Raw genomic sequence first — 23130 nt, forward strand, 5'->3', positions numbered from 1 at the left:
GCCTGTGACGAGCCGATTGGGATTTTACCAGCTGGAACCTCTGCCTCCCACAATATTCCCAACTCCCTGTGGTTCCTTGACATCCAGCCATAGATTCGGCTCCCTCCCACATTCCCTGAAGCAAAGCAGCACACTGGAAGCCTACTGTAACTGCCAAATTACAACTAATCTACAAACATTTGTGATAGCACCTGCAAGCGGATGGTGAAAGGTTGTATTTTGCGTTTTACAAGACTGCTCAGCAGCAGACAGCTTGAAAAATGACAATGAGCATCTGTATTAGGGAAAAGCAGCCTCTCCTCCTCGTCTGCAGGCGTTTCGCTATAACAACAAGCAAAACACATGTTATTCTTACTGCCAAGAAGCCCGAATCCTGGTCATATTCCAAAGCAACACATTAGCATAAAAGAATCAATTCACCTCGATTTCTTTCAGTAACGTAATACCTGCAAATCATTTTTAAGGGGACACACTTTAGAAGACAAGTGACTAGTACAGGAACGTTTTTAGAAAGCTCACACAAAACAAATCTTTATTCTTTGTCGCAGAAAATAAATACAGGTGCATATTTCATATGCTTTTCTATAAAAGCACTCCTACAAAATCACTTAACTGCATACAACAGTACGACCTTTTTGGCTTTCAAAATGCAAATATTATACAGTCACTTCATTTTATTATCTTTTAAAGCACTTGTAGCAAGCAGCTTTGGAAAAGGAATGCTTAATTTAGAAGCCAAATTCTTGCCTCAAGTGTTTTGTGGGTTTTTTCCATCATGTATATAGTGCAACTAACCTAAAAGCAACTAGAACAGTTTTTTGTAAAATGTTTATTCCCCACCTACCCCCCCCAAAAAAAAACCTGCAAAGAAAAAAATTGCTCTTAAAAACTGTTCTACCTTGATACTTAAACCAAGAGAAAATGAAAAGTGGCTCAATAGAAATATTAAGGTAAGCATGATGCTTCACAGCTCATTATCTGTTCACTTCCAGTTTGGCCCGGGGTGTTTCTTTAGAATAAAAAGCATTAATCATCCAGTCCTATATTTCTGAAAAGGTACGACATGGACTCCCCGTTATGGATCCTGCGAATGGCTTCTGAGAGGATCATGCTGATATCCACAGTCTTGATTTTAGGGCACTGGAGTTTTTGTATTTCATGGGGAATTGTGTTTGTAACAACCACCTACAGGAAGAAAAAAATGATCAGAAAGACGTAGCTCCATTATGTTTTCCACCTCCCCTATTAGAACTGCGAAAGGGAACGTCCCCGTATCCATGGATACTAATGGCACTGTCCTTCCTCCCTTTCATTCTGCCATGCAAGTCCAAAGGAAGGTACAAAAATACCCGCCACCCTGAAGGGAAAAGTCTGCTAATACTGGCAGTCCATCCTCCCACTACTTCCCTAGTTTCCCATTGCTATAGTTTAAGGATGCGCAGACGCTAGTATTCTAGCGTCTGAGCCCAGGAACCTCCCAGCTACATTCTTAATGCCAGTATATTTTAAGAATCAAGTCAGGAGAAAATCACTTGCTTGAAAAAAAACAAAATAATCTGATAAGAAATTCAGAATCCGTGCTTACTTCATCGATTGCAGATTCCTCTATCAGCCTGGGAGCATCTGAAGATAGCAGGCCATGTGTGGCCATTACAAAGATCTTGTAAGCCCCCCTTTCCTTGAGGGTCTCAGCTGCAGCAAGAAAGCTGTCAACGTCATCTATAATGTCATCCTGTCAAAATAAGATTGAGTCAGTGAAGAGTCACCACGTCCTCAGACAGATCAACCCAGCACACCCAGACTGACATTACATCTTTTTCGAGTGTAACAGTTTACAGCCAACGCAAAATGGACATTTTTATTGATGCCGTTCTTCAGACACCTGAGCTAGACGGTAGGTGCGAAAGAGCGGAAAAGCAGAGTGTCCAAAACTACTGCAACATCAAGGGGCAGAGGGATTGCTCCATGAGGGGAAGAGGGAAAAGCCAGGACAACCGACATTCATTCAAAAACCAAACTAACAGAAAATTGACCTTTTCCATTAAAAGCCCAGAGATTACACTCTGCTTTAGAGAAACCATAAGACTGCATCATATCTACTTCACTGGCATTTCTAAACTCACAGAATAGAAACATGGCGATTTTCCCCTCACCTGATGTATAAGCACCACCTGAAACTCCTCACCTTCAGAGGCAAGCACTTAAACAGAATTTTATCTGGCCTATTCATGGAAACAAGGTGCAAATGCTGCTTTTCAGCATGGATCACTTCATAGTTCACACAGTCAGCTTCAGTAAGCGTGCAGAATGCTGCCTCATGGTGTAAGAAGTGCAGTATCGAAAGCCCACCATCAACCGAAGTTCAGTTGCTGACACCACAGAAAATCTACTCGATTTCTGCAACTTTAACACATTTAATATAATTTATCAAAAGCGATGGCATCCTACTTACCACGATGATTGCTATTCTTCCTCCTACATCTCCAACAACTGTGATGGGTGGTTTTTCCTTGGGAATCAGCACTTATTAATGGCAATTTTTTTTAGAGGGGTAGAGAGGAGAAAGAAAGAGAAAGTTTATACAATTTACTTCCAGTGTGGAAATGTCTGCTTTGCATGGGTCACCACTGTTATAGAGAGAAGTGAAGCAACAACTATTTCAACCATCACAGCATTACTGGAAAAAAACAGCAGGATTTTAGTACATAAATGATTTTTTTTTTTTAAGCTTAGGCAAAGTATTAACTACATTCATTTACACCCAAATTCTTAACCAATTCAATTAATTCTTAATTTTAGTACAGAGAATAGAGTGGCTTGGAGACACGGCCAGTTCAATCACCCTACTGAGACCCAAACTAGGTTTACGCAACGAAGTTTTGCTGGTGCAGCTATAGATCACATCCACATTCAGCAAGGTTACTCTGTCAAGGCCCATGACAGAGCTACACTCAAACCCAGCGTCAGCTCAGCTTATTAGCTCTGTCCCCCAGAAAAATTCCAGCAGAAAAAGTAAATGGCAAAAAAGCGGGCCCTCCCTGCCAGGGGCTCTTCTGACTACCTGTAATGACACAGCCCCTACTACACAGGGGACAGTGCTCACGCACGGCCCGGCACTAAAACCACGGACAAAGAGCATCCAAAAGGAATCTTCCCCCCCCTGCTGTTTTTATAAGAACCACTCCTTTTTGATGGTCCACCACTACCAGCCCTATCCCCCAAAACCACAAAAAATGATAGGTGAACACTTTCACACACAAACTTACTTACTGGGTATCTCCAAACTGGGATGAATAGCAGCTACATTTTTGGCTGTAGGTGGTGAGTGTCGACCATCCACCATGTCAGACTCAGCATCTTGAGCTTCCCCATGAATCACAGCAATTCCCAACCGTAAGCGCTCGGCAAATGACTGTGCCCTGTAGGGAAAGGGTTAAAACAAATAGAAATACATTAAATTTAAAAGAATTCACATACATACAATCCTTATCTACTTCCATTTTATTTCTAGCGTTTCAGAGGAAAAATGGAATGATCCTAAAATTTTAGGAAAACACACAGAAGAAACCACTTGCCCCTTAGCATCTTGTTTTCACCAAGCTTGTGAGAGTCAGAAAAACCTTGAAAGTACCCATACTGGCCTTGAAGCAGAAGGATAAATGCTGCAAGTCACATAATTCTGATAACTCCCTTCTGTTTTGCCCAACGGTCAAAAACACATTTCCTAGCCTTCGGCATTCTTGAGATCCCATGCTTTAGCAGGTCTCATCCAACAGTAACCGAGAATAGCCTAGATGTCTGGATTGTCTACATTTAATAGGGAAAAAAATATTCACATGAAAACAGAAAACAAGTGTTCACCTATTTATTTTTAGCAAGGTGTGCACTAAATAAAGACGATATCCCTGACCTTCTCACATATAACCTTAGATATCCTACAGAAAAGAGAATCCAGACGATTATTTTGCCTGACAATCCACTCTTCAAAGTTAAACAGCCTGGATTTTTACAAGATTACAAAAAGTTCCTTCACCTTGCAGGTATTTCTTCAACTAAAATGAGAAATTTATGTAAAGAAGCATAAGGTTAGCTGGGGGGAGTGGGGAAAGCAGAGAGTCGGGAAAATAGGAATTTCACAGACAGTGCTTGTCTGCATCCAGCATCCCAGATGCTGGAAGCAGCAAGGAAAAATTAGCAGATTCATCCTACCTTACCTTCCACACCCAAGAGTTCGGTATCTAGCCTAAGCCAGTGATCTGGTCTCCTTCTGGTCAAAAGTGAGACTGGCATGTCCAGAGTGAGTCACTTTGTTCTAACGTTAGCATCTAAGACCTGTGGCCTGAATCACCTCCTTTACGCTTAAGCCTCATTTCACTATCCAAACAACTCAAAGTCCAGAGAATAATACGCCCATCGTGATGCTCAGTTAATTAAAAATGAAGAATCTTCTGCCCTGAGGTTATCATACACTTAGGGTATTTTTTCAAGTAGTTAACTACAGATAAATTATGATTCCAAACTTTAAGAGTTATGACTTAGAAGGCATAATCCTATCAACGAAACCGTAATAGTTACTTTAAAATGCAATATTAAACTGAATAAAGTTCAAAGTAACAGTAAAATGATTTATTCATTTTCCAGTGAGCTCAGAAACCACAGAAACATTCTGAACTTCATCAAGCAAAGGTTCTCTTCCACAAGCAGACGTTCATCTGAAAAGCGTTCTCCTTGATTAGGCTGAAGCATTCAATCACCCTTTTCCAAATACAATGTACCTCCTCAAATACCACTCTTACATGCTCACATGTACACGTGAAGAAGCTAAACAATACAGCTCTGGGATCTTCTCCTACACAAATCGGCTACGTGTGCAACTCATCTGTCTGATCAGTTAAAGGTATGTGTAAACTATGTGCTGGCATGCACAATTACTTGACGAGCATGAAAATGCTTCAACAAATGTCTGCCTACTCCCAAGAGGCAAGACCGACACCAAGTAAAAGAAACAAAGACACGCAAATGTAACATAACTGGCCAAAACAAAAGAAATCACATAAAAAGTACTGCTGGAAAACAAAGATGACAAAAGTTGTTCCCCTCACTATACTTCTACAAATTAAAGCATTTCTGATTTGCTATATAAAATAACAAAACCCCTTCTTACAAAGAGTATCATGATTCCTTGGCATGAAAGTCTAGATAACTTTTCAACAAACTACTAGTTTGACGCCACAGCAAATACAGTATCTCTTAAACCATCGTCCAACTCTTACAGCAGCAGTGTAATTCCAAAGAGTTTAGGAATAGTCAACCAAAAAGCTTCATGGATTAAGAACAGTCGTTCAGCCAACAAGGACTTCACAATCAAAATCATCTCACACATCAAATCCTGTTTCACCACGCTAGATGGTAAGCCATCCATATTTAGGATCTGATCAACCATGTTATAAGTTATGACCATGCTAAGCAATTACTTTGGATTAATGGCATTATACTTCCAGCCATTTTTCTTCATTTACAGCAGGAAATTTATAATGTCAATGCACACAAATGTAGTATGATTAAACACCTTCTTTATCCTAAGCACTGTATTGATTTACCTCATCCTTTTGTTTGTTTGGTTTTTACTCTCCTTAGATTTATTATGATTATAGCGATGATGTAAAAACTACACGTCTGACAAAGCAGAATTGGGAGGGATTTGAAGGCTGCATCTTCTCATTACTGGGTATCTGTCCTTCACTCGATCCTAAGAACAAAATCACGATAGAGATTTCCTGCTCTAACATAAGAGAGCAGATCTTACCCACCTCTTTGCAGACGCAGGTGATTTGGCCACAATTACAGCATTCCTGTAGTCTGGTATCTGTAGTAAATAACAGATAGCAATGTCTACTTCATATCTTTAGACAAATTTAAACTCAGTAAGAATCAGAGAACTTTATTTTGCCAGAAGAATTTTAAGCATCAAACATTTTACCTAACATAAGAAAGCAACCTCAAGATCCATGGTACATGATCAGAGTTCACAGCTCAGTAAAAACACATATTTAGAAAATTCAGATATTAACTTAAAACTGTAACCTTTCATAAACACCACGTTATATTACAGATTACACAAAAGTAACTGCTTTAGAAGAACATCAGGGCTACAAGCCCAAGTGTTAAAAGAAACAGGAAATCATCAAAATTAAAGTTTCCTGTTCAACTTAAATTGTCTTGTGCGTGCACGTGGCAGTCTTTAATCGCTTGAAAACATAGCATTTCATCTATTTCCTATTGTTTTTCAGAGTGCACCAAAAAAAGTAACGCCTCTCCATCACATCATTCTGACTATATGGACCATCAAAAGGGATCAAAATTCCACATTCACTGCACTGATCCTGGAGTCACAGACTAATATTGCTGCAAACCGTCTCCTACGCAGATCAGCACTAGAGGATGCTGCCGCAAATGCCGACAGCAGCAAAGTGGTAAGGCCAAGAAGTCTGGGTTTCATTTTGAGGTCCGACGGGTACTTCAGTCAGTCTTTGCTGCCCCTGCCCTGCCCCATTCTCATACTGGCTTTTCACTCCAGACTCCCCCTCTCCATTTAGCCAGCATTTTAGTCCCCATCTCTCAAAAGTTTCTTATCCTAGTCTCCATTTTCCCTGCAAACAGTGACTCCACATCAGACTCGTCTTTCCTCGTTCGCAACAACTTGAGCATTCCACCACTTGCACTTCCAGTCCTCCTTTCTAACAGCTATCTATGCTCCCTCTAAGACCTCATCTTACCCCCTTGCTTGCAAACTCAGCATTTTCCTTCACTGTGCTGCCCTGGGACGATCTGTCTGCCACAGAGAGCAGCATACAGAGAACCTGTCTGTCCTTCTGTCGGCTGCCATAACGATAGTCCACAGCCACTCTCAGCTGCAATAGCAAGCAAAGTCCTACAGAGCAGATCCAATCCTCAGAATCCCAGTGTTAAGGGACGGAAGACTCTTTAATAAATACCTGCAAATTGATCTGTTACAGTTGTAATTTCACAAATTTGGGGGGATGATACCCTGACATGCAGTTCATCGCCTTGCTGTCAGATGTCCCAGAGCATAGAAATAGTTGGGGTTTTTTTCCAAACACAAGCAAGATCAGTTCTTCCACAACCTTATCCTCAAACATACAAACCACACTGGCTGAATATTTCCAAAGGCAGCCTACCTGAAATAGGCATGGGAAAGAAAAAATTAAGTTCTGAATTTGGGCATGGGCCTAACCAACTGAAAACAAGAGCTTTTCTGAGGACGTGTCAGGCAACATTAATAATCCTCAATGCTACTAACTCCACCTATAATACTGGGAATTCAGCATGTTCTGTCCTTTACAAACACAACAGGCCACAAAGATTAACATGATGGAAGGTATGGACAAGGCAGGGCCTGTCACTTGACATAATAAAGGCTTTGATCTCGTTCAGACATCATTGCCTCATTTTTCCCCTGCCAAATTATCCAATTTGTTCTCAGCTCTTTAAAAATGAAGTCAGAAAGGCAGAAATGTCATCCCAAAGACATCAACAACTCCTTGTAACAAAGAGCTACGTCACTCTAAGATTAACATGTACACACAGGACAGATAGAAGACACTAAGTATTGAACCTTTGCTAAGCATACAAAGGAAAATCACCAAATTATTTTTATACCACATAAATTTCACTGACTGGACTGTCTTAATCCCAGAACACCAAGTAATTCTCTTCACACCTATGCCTAAATTCCCGACAGGGAACAACTACAAGCCCTCATCCTCTTAACTTTCAGTTAAATGCTTTTCAAGTGACCTCCATTCTTATCAAGCTGGACTCTATTTCATGCTACTCAATATACCCCATCACAACTCCCATTTGAAACGTTTTTCGTGCTTTGGCATTCACAATGCAGGATATACAGCAAGCTGCTGCCACTGTGAACTTGAGATGAATACTAAATTCCTCCTGAGCAGCACTGGATGAAACTTTTAAGAATAGATACTATAAGTGACCTGGGTGGTGAAGGTACTTGCCAGTATAGATCCCATGTGATCAGATACATTCAGTCAACTCTAGTTTTAGCAAGTCATCTCATGGACAAGCAGAGGAATGATGAAAAACTGAAAGTATCTTTAAGACCTCTCTACACATACTTCAGCAGATCTCTACAAATGTTCATTTGTTAGACTGCACAGCAGTGCCAGGCTCAAAGCTGCAACAATTCTTTGTAAACCGCTAAGAGCTCATGTATCAAAATGTGCTTCAAGATTAAACCAGGAACATGATCTTGTTATCGACCATAATCCATACATTCAAGCAGCATATAAAGGCACAACCTGTCTTGTGTCTGCGTATTCAGTTTTCCACTTTTTTCTTTTTTTAACTTATGAAGTGCTTACAATGTGCAATACTTCTCTCCTGGTATACAAGATGAATGACGGTGGCAAAGCCAGAGCCTGGAGTTTTGTTCTATCATCCTCTGACTCTATTACCAAATGAAATGATAACAATAGATTCAAATGGTAACTGATTCCCCAAACAGATTTTAACACTGTCACAACAAGATCATGTTGGCTTGGTTTTGGGTTTGGGGTTTTTTTGTTTTGGTTTTTTTTTGGTTTTTCAAATTGAGGCATTCATATCTCTATAAAAAGAAATAGCTTGGATTCCAAAGAGTGAGCTAAACTTTTTCTCTCACCAGGAAGAAAGCATTTGCTTAATTCCAAATTATCATTAGTCAGAGGCATAATATGCATCTTATACCTACAATTATCATTTGCACAATTTGTGTATGACTCTACCAGCAGCACTTCTCAAAGCACTTATAAAAATAAGCTGGAGAAATGGACGCACAGAACATCAGAAGTTAAGCTCCTCAAGTCAAGACATGCTGAACAAAGAGCAGGTGAAGATTTCCACGCAAGAAGTCATCTGTCCTTACTTTCAGAGTATGATCGATAGGCTCTCTCATAGTTTACAACTTAACTTCCAAAGTGTTTTCATAACGCGATATAAATTACACCTGCACAAGCAGTCCATCCTATAAACGTCAAGGAAACGGGAAATAGGAAAGGAAGAAGACATCAAGAGCAAGAAAATCCTCATTTTTTTTTTAATACTAGCTAGGGGAATATATCTAAGAAGACAGAACAGCATCACTGCGTGGATGAGAAAACGCCAGCTCTTCACGAAAGCAAAACTTAAGCCTGCGGGGAAGAGAAGAACCAACTGCCCCAATACCACTCTCTGCCCCAACATGACCTTTCCCCCTTTAAAATTCTATTTGAAGAGTTAGTCTTTTCAGAGGAATTTGTTTCAGAAGCCTTGAGACATGACAGAAAATAATTTTAAAAAGCAACTGTAATAGCAGGCCTTCCTCACCTCTTCTTGGATGTACTGCAGTAAAAACGGAGATGCTCTCAAGTTATCAACTGGAATATTGAAGAAGCCCTGTATTTCCTTCTGATGTAAATCCATGGTAATAAGATGAGTCAGTCCTTTAAAAAAAAATAAAAAGACATACAGAGAAGCACATCAAGAAAAGCAAGAGAGAACAACAGACACACACTTTATTTCTCTAACAAGTTTCACTGAAGTTTGTCCAGAACAAAATCTCTAAGCTGCATTACAACAAGAATACTATACTTAGTGAAAGTACATAGCATATTAACTATGTCCCTTTTAAGTACACCGGCATTATCATGTTTCGAGATTTCTACAGTGTCCTTTTAAAAAGAACCTCAGAACACTCTACATAATTGACTCAGTAGTGCCACACTGAGGCAGGTAAGATCTTTCTCCATTCAACATGTGACAAAATGGAAGCACTAGTAAGATAAATTGTCCTCTGCCACATAGCAAGGCCCCGACACAGCTAACATGCAAGTTCTGAACTCCTGAAAAATGGGCCCAAATCCTAATCATCGAAATACTTCTCTCAAAATAAGAAACCAGATCCCACTGTGTTCATTGTAACTGCCCATTTTTCCCAGGGACAGGAGCAAAAGGAAAGGAGCAGAAAAGAAAATGTGTTGAAGGCTGTGAAAATGAATAATCTCATTCTCCCACATCATCTTAAATGTAAAGGACAGATACAAAGCACACTCATCCAACAGGTAAAAAACAGGCTAGAAATGACAAAGCACAACTGTTTGAGAGTGTTAGAAAGGCAAAGAACAGTATTACGAGAGAGAGATACCATGGCCCAAAGCAGCAGAGTCCAGCAGACTCATTTTGCCAGCTTAGTAGTACACAATGTAAAATGGCTGTTACAAGTTTGGTTTTTTTATGAACTCATAATTTGGAAACATTTCTAATTACATTCTCCTTTGTATGTGGGTTTTAAAGTAACAAAAAACTTGGCAGTTATTTTTAAACAGAGTCCCAACTTGTGCACAGACCTCTCTAAACCTGAAAGCTGACAGCAGGAGCCCCCGTTGACCTGATTATTTCATAATAACCTGCATTCTTACCAGCTTTGCACATCATTGAAGCCAGTAATTTAGACACAATGGAGCCCCTTTTCCTCATCTTGCACTGTTTGCTGTAGGGGAAGTAAGGAATCACTCCAATAATGCTTTTGGCACAGGAGGTTTTACAAGCGTACACCATGATCAGGAGTTCCATGATCGTAGTATTCACATCCCTGGAACGAGAAGCATCTAGTTCTGTATCTCGTGCATAAAAATCCTGTAATCAACACAGTATCTATACCCACTCCAGGGATTTCACTCCAGGGTAGTAGAGAGTATGGTGACTGAGCAATCTTCACTAAGAATCCAGCTGTGCACCTCAGGATGGCAAGTGCCCTGGACCCAGCATTTTAATTCTTACTAGAATTACACTTCATGAAATAATGAAATATCTCACTTGGCTTTTTTGGGCAATTCAGCAGTTTTTGTTATACCATTTTCAGGCTTTTAGCAATACAGCATGTTGCTGTTAACAAAGCAGTCCATAATTTATCCCCAACATCTATTTCTATTATGCACAAAACAAAATTTATTTTTTTATATAGATAAGCTTTTTTTTTTTAAAAAAAAAAAGTTTCAGACTTTACAACATATTCCTCTACTGTTCAAGCCAACAGCAGGCTAAATATTTAACAATTACCATCTATTTTCTGCCCTAAATGAAAATATTGAGGAGGGTACCTTTTTAGATGAGAACTGGTCATCAACTAAGAGACCTACTATTTCTGTTGCCATTAGAAATTAAAAAAAAAAAAAAGTCTTAGCATAAAAAAAAAAGTTTTTTCTGAATCACGGGACACATTGCCTAGGAAATGATCCTCCTACATTTGGAACTTTTTAACGGTGCTGGAGACAGGGTAGCTGAAAAGGGAAAAATTTAAAGAGAATGACATAAGCAAAAGAATGCACTTGGCAAAAGAATGCAGAGACCCAGGGGAAAGTTTCATTGACATGTTCACTGAAAATGAAAATAAGAAGGTTAGCTTATACTGAAGTCTTCTTTGTGCACATATCAAAAAAACAAAACAAACCACCAAACAACCCAAAAAACCCACAAAGAGAAGCCTCTATCTAGTTAATCTAAGCTTATTATACCGTATCATATACATAAAATGCAAAGAAAAATTAAAACAGAAGCATTCTTATGGACAGCCCATGTCAAAATGCTAGCACAGTGTCTTTAAACAGTTACTCACTTTGAGACTGTTTGGATGATAAATACATCCTTTCCTCTCACAGACTCCTGAATCTGCACTCTTGTTTCTGCCAAGAAGAGAAATATGTAATAATTGCAATAGCAAAATTCAACAGTCTAAGAAAAGGGGAGCCAATACATACACGTCATAGTTAGGTAAGTTTCCAGTTTTGACAATTAAATGCTCACCTCTGTTTGGCTCTTGATAAACCTGAACCTTCCCCATCTCAACTCCTAAGCGCCTGCAGGAGCAGAAAAAATGGAAGTCAATATGGGAAAATGAAGGGCACAACAAATGCAAAGCCCATACAATGCAATACTTACTGAAAAGGCTATATTTTACAGGAGAAAACCAAGAAAAAAAACCCCAAACCATAAAACCAGTAATTATAGTGGAAATCTCTTAACAAAGCATCTAAATTTCCAGACGCTGCACTGCAGCCTAAGCTGAACTCATTTTCAAGCCAAGCTCAGAAGAACGAGCAACGGAAAAAATGATGCTTGATTACTAAATTATGTAACAATTTCTAATTTTTAATATGCATTTCTATATACATTCTCTATATATTGCCATATATATGTGTATGCACATGGCAACATAAACATGCACAATGCTTAAAAGACCGCTTTTAAATCATTCTTCTCTATAGAAAAAATGTCAACGTAGAGTGAATAGAAAATACTAGCGAGCTCTGTTTGATGAATAATGGAAGACTAATGTCTGCTATGTCTATTCCACTTCAGTATTAGCACAAGCCCCCATCACTAAAAAAAGGAGACAATCGAGTATGCTATGCACTCATGCCCAAGTCCTTGCAATGCATAATTTCAGCTCCTTTGCACTCCCCTTTCTCCTCCTATCTATATCTAACTTTATGTACGTAAGCCTCAGGAAGAAACCCATCATGTACAATACTCCTGGTAATGTTACGCATCCTAATACTGCTATAGTAGCATGGCAAAAATTTCCTTAAGCCATAAAAGTTCTGCTGAACCTATTCATGCATTTAAAGCTGAACAAATGCCCCCATCTAAAATACACAGTGAGCAGGATGGATGCAGCTTTGCCATCTAAGAAAACTGCTACAAGGAGAACGAGAAAATGATAAAAACTTCTGCCGTGATTTTTTAACGCTATCCAAACAATTTTCCCCCATGTTCTCTACAACATACTGCAGCCAATCACAACCTGCCACCGAACAATTTAAACACAAGTTATTTTATTTGTTATTGATCTGTTGAAATACGCTATGCAATACAGTACACTAGATGTTCTTGCAAACCATGGCAGTTTTCCTGTGTAACTTTCCTTAAACAGAGAAATCAGTCTTCAGTAAAATAAGTCCCATCATAATAACACCAAGATTCTAAGCTGCCCTGCAGGATTTTACTTACTCAGCAATCCTCTTTGATAGTTCCATACATGACGAATTGGAATTAGCTGAAAACAGCACCAGTCCACCCTTGGTTATATTCATGATGGCTCCAATTTCAGTTGATGGCACACAAAACATCAAACCTAAGTTGTTTTGCCGCTTCTAAAAGACTGCAAGATATCAAAGGTCTGTTAAAGCCACAATGTTAAAAACAAAAAAGAAACAAATTTTCTCTGTTGAGAAAGTGAAGTGTTTCCCATAAGCCTGTATTTCCCAGCATCCTTAATATTTGTTATCACCACTTTAATAGTACCAGGAATATATCCTTACAGAACGTTGTGACCCACAAGCCATGCTGTTTAGTGACCTAGCTCAGCATACCTAACGATATGGCACGAAGAAGGAGACTTCAGCCTGCCTTGCCTTCCTTCTCCTGCCCCCAAGCTTTATGCACCCTCCAGAAGAATGCTTCCCTGGAGGCCTCCAAAGATCCCCCCAGACAACCTCCTAACTTCAACAGGTTTTTTCTTGTTTTTTTTTTCTTTTTTAAAATGTTTTCCTCAGGCTATCATCTAGTAACACAGATTCTCTTTTCCATCAGCTTGTCGAGTTCATGCTCCAGAACTGAGCAACGTTTACTGACTTTTTCAAGATCACAAAGCCAGTCAGAGGTAGAACTGAGCTAAACAGAGCTCCTGGGTCCTGGCTCTGCTAAACTGGCTAGAAGAGTCTATTTCCATAGCTGCGTATCTTTCCATCACTTTGCAATAAATTATAAACTTACAAATAAGGATGAAATGTAAGGAAGAGTTCAATGAAGTTGGTAGCTGTAAATAATGACCTCTTGCACAATGCATCCAAGTGGTGAAGCAGTTGTTGTCATTCTTTGATACTAATATTTCTCCTGTGAAAACAGGAGAAAAATATCAAGAGGAAATCTTATGCAATTTTTTTTCCCAAATAAAGGCACAAACCATTAATCCCGCCAAGGATTTGATGGGATTCCATCTTGACACTTTTTATTCTTGTTACATTGCATTTTCATGAATTCTTCTACTATTTGTTCAAATAAAAGAAAAAAAAAATCCCATTGACCAGCAGACACTGATAGATCAAAGTAGCATTCAACTCAAAAAAATCCTAGGCTACAGCACTTCACTTTTGCTGTATAAATAGTCCAATCCTTCATCATCCATTTCAGCATTATGTAGGGGACTGAAAATATCAAATACAAGTGGCATAATTCAGAACAAAGTAAACAGAAGTCAGGATAAATCAGTAACTTCTTTCCTGGTAAACAACTCCCTGCTGAGAAACATAATTATCTAATAGTCACACGTAATCCGTTACAAAAACCTGATGGTGTATCAACTATTAAATACTCCAAAACAGCATCTAAAAGAAAAACAAGTTTTCATACTTACAGGAACAGCTGGCTAACTCTATAAACTCATTCAGCCCACCTTTGCAATGAGACATACTCTTGCTCAGTTTGACCTCATCACAGAAACTGTACCCAATTCATTCTCAATTAAGAGCTAAAGTGAAGTCAGGAACTTCCTAACAACAAATCTCTTCATCAAGAGGCTGTGCTATGCTCAGTTGCTCTGAGTGAAAACCTGCCTGTCATCAAAACCTCCAAAATGTGCAGAAAGAGAGCACAAGTAGCTACAACTTCAGCAACAGAATTTGAACGCCTAGATGTTTTGACTCTCCTAGAACGTGGTGTACCCCCCTTTACCACTAAAGCAAGACCCCATCCCTTTCAGCCTTTGCTTTCAGATGAGAAGAAAAAAAAAAAAATCCTAGAAGGCAGTATGGTTACAGACATCCAGTCTAAAGCTCAGCTATATCCCTATGTCATTCCCAAACTAAGTACCCAACAATTTAAGGAGAATTAAAAACATCTGTCTTAGCTAGTGTTTCTTCCTTTGGTCTGCTGCACACTTACTCTCTCTAACTCCCAGCTGTTAACTAATGTCCCTCATCCGTCAAATATTTATAATGGTATTAAAGATACATCTTAAATCCAACAAAGCAAGCATGTACTAGAAATGCTTTTAGGTCTCAAAACAACACCTGAAAGCACCCTGCTTGTGTGATTAGATGGGAACAACGTAGAGACAACTTTCAATGTTACTAAAAGTATTCACGTGGTGTTCTGAAGACACAGGTTTTTTTCCAATTGTGTTACCTTCTTTTCTCCATGGATGAGGGAAATGAGAGTTAAGAGAGCTGCTGAAAGACAAGAGTTGTTGGTTCCTGATTATTGTTCAGGGTGCATTTTACACCACAGTAAGACACTGACATATTCACAAGCAACACTGAACATAGCTCTTCACATAACCATAGGTCAACTTTCTGGCAGATGTACTTCAGCAGCAAGAAGTGGGCTACAGTGTGTGTGTGGCGGGGAGAAGCTGCATTTGTAGAGGTATATTGATGTATCAACCTTGAAACAGGTGTTGGGATGACAATAAGCTCACAAAACTTTATTAGATGTGTAAAGACATGACTCCACAGGGTATGTGGGACCATAACTCTCTGGCTTGAGGTGGACAAATCTTCCAAGCCTGCAGCAGATTTGGGAGAACACACGCACCACAGAGCAGGCTGCAGCCTGCAAACTCCTACCCTTTCTTCTGGGCTGCACACAGTTACACAGACACATCATGATGAACACAGTAATTTCTGGACTGGGTACACATGACACCCTACTCCCACTGGCTTTACACCACGAATTGAGCATGTCCACACAGAAAGCAACAGAGGCAGGAATAACTGTCTGGGATAACCACGGTACTGAACAATTGATTCCCACGGGCTGGAGGAAAACTGAACCTTATCACCCATCTCCCCACGGGGAATTTCCCCGGCCCCAGAAGGGCCCTCCACACTAACCTATCGCCCTGGGCTAAACGGCAGAGGGTCGACCCTTCCACCCCACACCTCCCTACAAGTCCTTCAGCTACTCCAGGTGGGTTACACACGCCCTGGGGAGGGAAGCCCGCCCAGGCACCCCAGGGTACCTGAGGATCCCTTCCCTCCCCTCGGGGGAGAGGCCTGGGCACGCCGCAGCCCCCAGCGTGGGAGCGAGCACGCCGCTCCCCTTCACCTGTAGGGCTGGAGACGGCGAGGAGCCGCCGGTCGCAGAGCAGAGAGGCGGCCCAGGAGAGGGGCCCCCCTCCCACAGGGCCCCTGAGGGGAGGGCGACGAAACCCCTTCCTCAGGCGGCGGAACCCTGTGTGGGGAAGAGGAGAGAGCACTGAGGAAGGAGGATGTCCTGCCCTCACACAGCCGGCTGAAGTGGGCTGAGCGGGCGGGCGCGCCCCTTTCTGAAGGCCTTACCTGCCGGCTCCGGCCCCCCGGCCCCGGGAGAAGGCAGCCCGGCCGGAGGGGAGGGGGAGAGGCAGAGGCAGCGGCGGAGCTCAGCCCCTCCGGTTGTCCGCTTGCAAGATGGCGGCGTCGCGCGAGGGAGGGAGGGGGAGAGAGGGAGGGCGCGCGAGGGGCGGGCGCGAGGCGACGCCCTCCCCCCCCCCCCCCCCCCCCCCCCCCCGCCTTCCCGCCACGGCCTCGCGGCGCGGCTGAGGGGAGCCGCTGCCGGCGCCATCTTTCCCCCTCGCCCCCGCGATGCTGGGGGGGACCCGGAGGGGGGTATACTGTGGGGACCCCGGTATCAACGCCGGATTTCAGCTTTCCCCGGAAAAAAGAAAGAGCACGATGGGTGGGTAACGTCCCCCACCAGGGTTGGGAGAGCCCCGGTGCAAAGTCCATACGGCATAAACCAGCGGATATCCGCAAGGTGCCAGGTTTCGGAGCTCCTGTCAGAGGGATGGCCGACCGCCGCGCTGCTCTGGGCACCACCACCACAGCCATGGGTCCTCGCCATCCCCGCCGGGCACCGGGATACCAGCTGGGCTTTGCCATCAGACCCAGCAGTGTTTGTAGAGAAGGAAGCTTTCCTGGAAAGTAAATAAAAAGAAAACCAATTAGTTGTCTCGGTTCCTTTATACTGTCAAGAGCGTATGCGATTTGTCCAGAGTCCCCTATCGGGGCCCTCCTTGCAGCATAACAGAGGTTAAACTGGATGAAGATGCATTTGACATCTGCAGCAAGATGCTCATTTTAGTCACTCTCTTTAAAGCCCAGCTTTATCACAGAGCAGCACCCATGACAAAAGTTGTGTCCTTTCACTGCTTCGACAAAGTTACAGTCATCCTGCACAGACACAGGAGGGTCTGCCAGGGCTCCCCCTCCTAAGTAAATAAACAAGCCCCATGTTTTCCCACTAACTGGGTAACTAGAGGCTGTTTTAAATTACGCTTTTCAGCACACCCAAGATCAGCAGCATTTTATGGATCAGAATTTTAGCATTTAGCATATGGGTACAAATCGGGTACTTTCTGCTGCAGCTTTTCTCACAAAAAGCAATTAAACTTAATTATTCCTGGTCTGCAAGGTGGAGCAAGGCCTTGAGCACCCAGCAGATACTTCTGTCTGTGCTGGCCTTAGCATGAAAGAGGAAGAAAAGCCACAGCTGCCAGGACTGCGCACCAAACGTGCCTGCAAAAGGACAACATTTAGATTCATATTTTGAAACTGCAGTTTCTGCCATTATGAGCTGTATTTTCCATTTTCAATATCCACACGCCAGTGGTTCCCCATATTTCACAACATTCGCTCATTGCTTCTTGCATTCCAACACTTCATCAATTGTCTCCTTTTTTCCTCTTTTGACAGAGCCAGAGCTGGGGAAGGAGAGCGATTTAACCTGGAGCCACTGAGCAGCTGCCAGATGTAGAGCACTCCATTTGTACCGCCCGCACAAAGCGAAGACATCTGCTTGAAATATGTGAGCAGAGAGGCCATAAGCCTGTTTGTACGCTCACAGAGATGCAGCAATGATCCTCTGCCTTTCCTAGAGTCTCTTCTGAATTACGCTTAGGTGTAAGAGGATGGACCTCTCCTACTGCCTCACCACCCGCACCGTTCTCGGTCTCTATTTTTCTGCTTACAGGCTGGTGCTTCCGCAGTTGATTCAGGGTCGTTGACCCTAGTAGGTTCTTGTTTTGTTTTGTTTGGGGTCTTTTAGGACAAAGGGGAAGGGGGGGTTTGAGCTTTTTGTTAGCCTCTTTGCAGGGCAGAGATTTCTCTCTTAGCATCAGTGTTCACTGCAGGATTTCACTACAGGCTGGTATGGCAGAGCAGTTTAAGGCAAAACAGCTAGAAACAACACATGGTGAAGCACTGACCCATAATGCAATTAGCAGCCTTCCCCAGAAGCATTTTTCAATACCCTAGGGCACCCAGAATTTGCTGACTATTTGATTCGTGCTGCCCCAAATTCCTGACATTGCTTAAGCAAACCACAGGACCAGGAACTAAAAGAGTCGGTCTTCTGATCCTTTTTATAAGGCTACTGCCTTTGTTTTCTTAGACCAAATAAATTTCTTTCCCACCCCTGTTTTCCTCATCAGAAGAATGTAAGTTTGAATCTCAGCTCCCAAGGGAGAGGGATTTGTTAATTTTACAATATGCTACCCAAATGCTAAGAGTTTAACAAACAGTTGCCTCAAAATGAGCACCTGGGTTTTATTTCATTTAGAATGATTCAATTAGCAGTCATCTAAGGAATTCTGAAAAACCGCTGGGTGTGAATATACTGGCTCACAGAGATTTGTTGTTCTTAATCCAGATGCAACCCTGGCAAGCAGAGATGTGCAAAAAAAAAAACCCCCACACCTAGTCCAGCCAAGGTGAAGGGCACTGCTCATCCAGTGCTTGGCTGTGCGACAGCCTGCATCCATCACCTGAGAGAAGACAAATGCTATTGTCATCCAATCTCCTGAGCTCCATCCATCACTGCTCAGCCAGGGTGGCTTTTTTGTTTGTTTGTTTGGTTTTTTTTTTTTTAAAAAGGTGGATGTTAAAACTCACCTACCAAACCACCTGACAGGGAGAATTATCAGACATGGTACGCTAAAGAAACGTTTTGATTTAATCCTAACAGAGCCCTGTGAATAGGTTCGGTCTCTCCCAATGGTTGGTCCTACGAGGCATCCCGAAAGCATCCTCTACCCTACGCAGCCCCTCTGAGCCCGCTGGGAGGTTCTGCGGCACACAGGCACCTCCACGCTGAGCACAGCCTAAAGGCCACCACCTCCCTCCTCCCCTGCCTTCAGCTTTACTGCCTTGGGAGAGACTCTGTCTGATTTCCAGAAGATGCCAACTTGGACATTACCCAGCTAGGGAGGCAGAACTCAAAGCGGCTATAAATGTATTTCCGAATCAAGGGAGGGAGGAATAATTTTATAATTCTTTGGGAGTGATCTGGAAAAATAGCATTACCCACGTCTGGGAACCAATGAGCCTTAAAAAAGGCCCCGGAGCAGAGAACATGTCTTATCTATGTGAAGGGCTATGTAAGTAGATAGCACTCTCTTATTGTTTCATCAAGTATTACTGCCTGGCCGTAGCTTGGCCGTCTGCAGGAAATAGGCACCGACTCATTTTGTTACAGTCCTGTTCCTCCCGAGTCATGGAGCTTTGACTGAAAGACTCACCGAGTTCAGTTTGTTTTCCTGTTCCTAACCGCGCTCTCAGCTCCGGGTCAGCCTGCAGTGACTAACAGATCCGCCGCATCAGCTTCAGCACGGGGGTATCTCCAACCAGCCTTCAAACAAAGAGAAGGGAGGCTTGTTGGAATACCCAGCGTTTAACAAGTCACTGCGCACAACAAACGTCTCAAGCTGGATGAGAGGGCAAGGGTTTGAACAAACACTGCCCTAAAACAAGAACCGGCAGTAGCGCCTTTTGCTTTGTTCGCAGATTCTCTTTGCTTTGCTGTGTTTGTGTGCAGTTCTGTCCTGCAAAGTCTGCATAACAGCCAGTAAACATCCATCACCTTCGGTTTACAGATGTGGTTTGCCCTTCGATTCGCCTTTAGACAGAAGCGGTTGAACCGGACAGTGAAGTCATGTCATTTTAGGGAATTTGAACAGTTACACAGTTAGTGCCGAACACTCCGTTCCTCTCTGTCCTACCTACTGGGTCCTAGCGTGACTTGCCATTTACTGCACTAAGCTACAGCTCCTCCACAAACAGAGGGTGCGCGTGCATCGTGCCCTGTACAGGCATTTAGTGAACACGCGGGAATGGCTTGAGTTAGTCACAGGTCACTACAGAGCAGGCTTGCAAATTGGAGCAGAATTCAGTACAGGAGAAAAGATCCTGTGCTTTGCATGCACCGAGATAGGCTGGGGGGTGTAAAGAAAGATTTGGTACCAACCGTGCCCCGTACAGCCAAGCAGAAGCTGGGAGAGGTGCAGGGAAGGACCAAAGTGCAACCAGCAAAGAGAACCCCGTTCCCTTCCCAGTTTGGTGCTGATCAGGACTGACCCTGGATCAGCAACAGCAGGTTAACTCCCATGTTGGGTGGGACCCTCACCCAGCTGCTACGCTAAGAAAGGCTGAGGAGACCTGGGTGAGGCTTGGCCTGCACCACTTACACTATTACCGATATCTCTCCTTTACAGAGAAACTTTTTACCAATGCCGGTCCTCTAACTTGCCATATTGTTTCCTGCCTGATTTCAGCAAGCTCTGGAAGAGGTTCTGCTGTCAGACCTCCGTGCGCTGTCTTTGACTTGACCTTATCTAACAAGTCCATTCCCCAAGCTCAAGAGCGGGACACTTAAAAATTTTACTCACCGGGAAAGTCTCACCAGAGGAAAGGCATGGGGACTGCTAGGTTGCACAGAGGCTTTTATTGTCTCGTTAAGTTCTCCTTAATGAGAACTTCCTCGCCTGCTGCAGTCCCCTCCCATTCATCTGCACCTACCATCATGCTGCCGGTACTTTCAAGGCTGTCTTAGCTCCCACTCTTTTCTCCCTCTTTCCTCTTAACTGTTCTGAGCCCAGTTTCTATTTCCATGCTCTCATCCAGGTCCCAAGGAGAAAATACCTTCTCCTCTTGAGCTACCGCTTGCCACATCCTCCTTGGCTGGTTTTCTCCCCGATATCTCTGCGGCTTCGCACAGCTCCAGAGTTAACCTGCTGTACTCTCTCCTCCAAAGCAAGGCAGCGACAGCTCTTGTTGAGATCCCTGACTTACGTACTTGCTAAAACAGTGTAGAACTGCCAGGCATAGCAATAATCCACGGCTGTCGAGGACCAGCTGCATGCTCCAATTCACCCCAGGCTTTAACTCCTTGAGATTCTTGATACGTCTTTGTCTAAGATCCTGTCTTCGTTACAGAAGCAGCTGTGTCACAAGACCCAGTTACACCATGGTTATCCCTCAGCATGATTAAAACAGTTATTTTCTCTTGCACTAAAGATGTAAGAACATCTTACCATCCTGCTAGACCCTAGTCTGACCAAAACTGTAACGCCGATCCAGTGCCACTTAGGCCTGTGATTGAATCAGGACAGGACACAACCAGGCCGTAATTGGATTCTGCCAATTCTCTTTTCAGCATACAGGGGTCTGTCATCCCTCACCCGAACTGACCCCATGACGTAATTCTTCCCATCTACGCCGGCCAGTGAAGTATCACTGTCCCTTGCTACCTTCCTTGGAGGGCAGCTCTGGGCCACAGCTCCGGCCAGCGCAGTTTCTGCACTCAGAAGGCAGAACCTGTGACAAAACCTCTAACCAAAAATCACCCGCCAAGTCTTTCTGAGCTCTTCACCAAGATGCTTTGGTGATTCTGTATTTACCTTGCCCAACACCAAAGTATTAATGACCTCATCAGACTGCTCACCCTGGTCTGCTAATTCACACCAAACACTCTGACTATCAAATCTTGCTTATTCTCTCAGCTAAGGCTCCCCCCGTGCACAGCCTGAACCCCGCACGCCCCAACGGCTCTGCCTGAAGAGCCCCGCACGCCCCAATGGCTCCGCGCCTCCCAGCCCGCTGTTTGTATGAGCGGGGCTGTCGGATCGGCCCCTCCGCGGGACCAATGAGGGCCTCACGCCAGCGGGGCAGCGGGTTCAGCACCTTTCTCAATGACTGCAAATACTGGGGGGGGTCGGGCTGTTCCACCCATCCGATCGCATCTGAAAGAGCCTTGAGAGCAAAGCTGCGTCAGAGGGGGGCACAGCTGCCAAAAGTCCTTCAACCTCTTTGGATCATTTCCATGCCTTTGGAAAAGATTTCCCGGTTTTTTTTTTTTCATTCAAGCTTTTCTAGGTAAGCGCATGACAAACACAAGTACCAGAGAGACTGAACAGCCTGCCTCCTAGTTGGGAATGAGGGACTATCACAATTAGCACTGTGATAATGAGATAGTCTGAACATGAGGGGACTCGATACAATGGGAGATTTATCTTGGAACCGGTCCCTTGGCAGCCTGACCCCGTATTGATGTCAGCACGGCTTCTCGTTGCACAAAGGCTAGGGATCAGACCCGGGGTGACAGACTCATCTCTACCTCAAGCGCATCCTGTAACACAGCAATGGCCGTTACCATCGATAAAACATTCACTTCCCCCTTTTTTCTCCCAACAGGATTTTGGCAAGTGTTCTCAGGAATGGCTGTCTAAAAGCTTTCTCAGCCCCTTCCCCATCCTGCAGGGAGACGTTCAGCTTTGTAAAGACACGCTATTTTGCTTAGGCGTAATAACGTGCCACTTAGAGCGGAAGCAACTTCTGGGAGGGATATTGCAAGAGAGAGAGAGAGAGAGAGAGCAGCTTGGTCTCGGGTCTGGAGTCGAACGGGGTTAGCCGATGAAACAGAGCTGCTGCGCGAAAGGCGTGCTGGGCTTGGCTGGGATGCCAGGGAGGAGATGGTGCTCTGTAGGTTAGTTACCTACCGGCATTCGAGTGGTAATTCCTTAGATCACCCAGACATTCTGCTTCATTTAAATCGTGTTGTCCCATGGGAATCCTGTACCCACCTTGGATGTCCAAATGACCCAGAAAATCGCTTTCTTTCCTACCACAAACCAGGTCAATACTTCAAGTCCTGACCTTCGAGGGTGCTGGGCTGAGGAGAGAGGCACGACAGGAGTCCGAGGCCTTGGTCCGACACTCTCAGAGCCTCTTGTCACAAGGAATTACGTGGGCTCTGCAAACA

The 23130-nt window shown here is 43.4% G+C and overlaps 1 protein-coding gene and 1 long non-coding RNA gene across 4 annotated transcripts; both read right to left on the bottom strand.

Annotated features, from left to right (window-relative positions):
* Positions 1-503: 503 nt before the first annotated feature.
* On the bottom strand, positions 504-16565 carry PRPSAP2 (phosphoribosyl pyrophosphate synthetase associated protein 2). 3 transcript variants are annotated; one of them, XM_076350824.1, is made up of 13 exons: positions 16398-16565; positions 16165-16290; positions 13834-13953; positions 13069-13219; positions 11863-11915; positions 11675-11741; positions 10479-10651; positions 9388-9503; positions 5811-5866; positions 3271-3419; positions 2453-2523; positions 1586-1732; positions 504-1185 (listed from the first exon to the last, which is right to left on the bottom strand). In XM_076350824.1, the coding sequence occupies exons 4-13, from the start codon at positions 13185-13187 to the stop codon at positions 1027-1029; spliced, it is 1110 nt and encodes a 369-aa protein (XP_076206939.1). In that variant the 5' UTR covers positions 13188-13219; positions 13834-13953; positions 16165-16290; positions 16398-16565; the 3' UTR covers positions 504-1026. The 3 variants fall into 3 exon arrangements, with proteins under 3 accessions (XP_076206939.1, XP_076206937.1, XP_076206940.1); XM_076350822.1 differs by having other exon boundaries at positions 16165-16314; XM_076350825.1 differs by lacking the exon at positions 16165-16290.
* A 53-nt stretch (positions 16566-16618) lies between these two features.
* LOC143166458 (uncharacterized) lies at positions 16619-21927 on the bottom strand. Its single transcript, XR_012996402.1, has 3 exons — positions 20759-21927; positions 19613-19722; positions 16619-17011 (listed from the first exon to the last, which is right to left on the bottom strand). It is a non-coding gene; the product is annotated as an uncharacterized LOC143166458 (long non-coding RNA).
* Positions 21928-23130: the final 1203 nt, after the last annotated feature.

This window comes from Aptenodytes patagonicus, chromosome 13 (assembly GCF_965638725.1).
Source record: "Aptenodytes patagonicus chromosome 13, bAptPat1.pri.cur, whole genome shotgun sequence".
In the NCBI taxonomy this organism is placed as follows: Eukaryota; Metazoa; Chordata; class Aves; order Sphenisciformes; family Spheniscidae; genus Aptenodytes; species Aptenodytes patagonicus.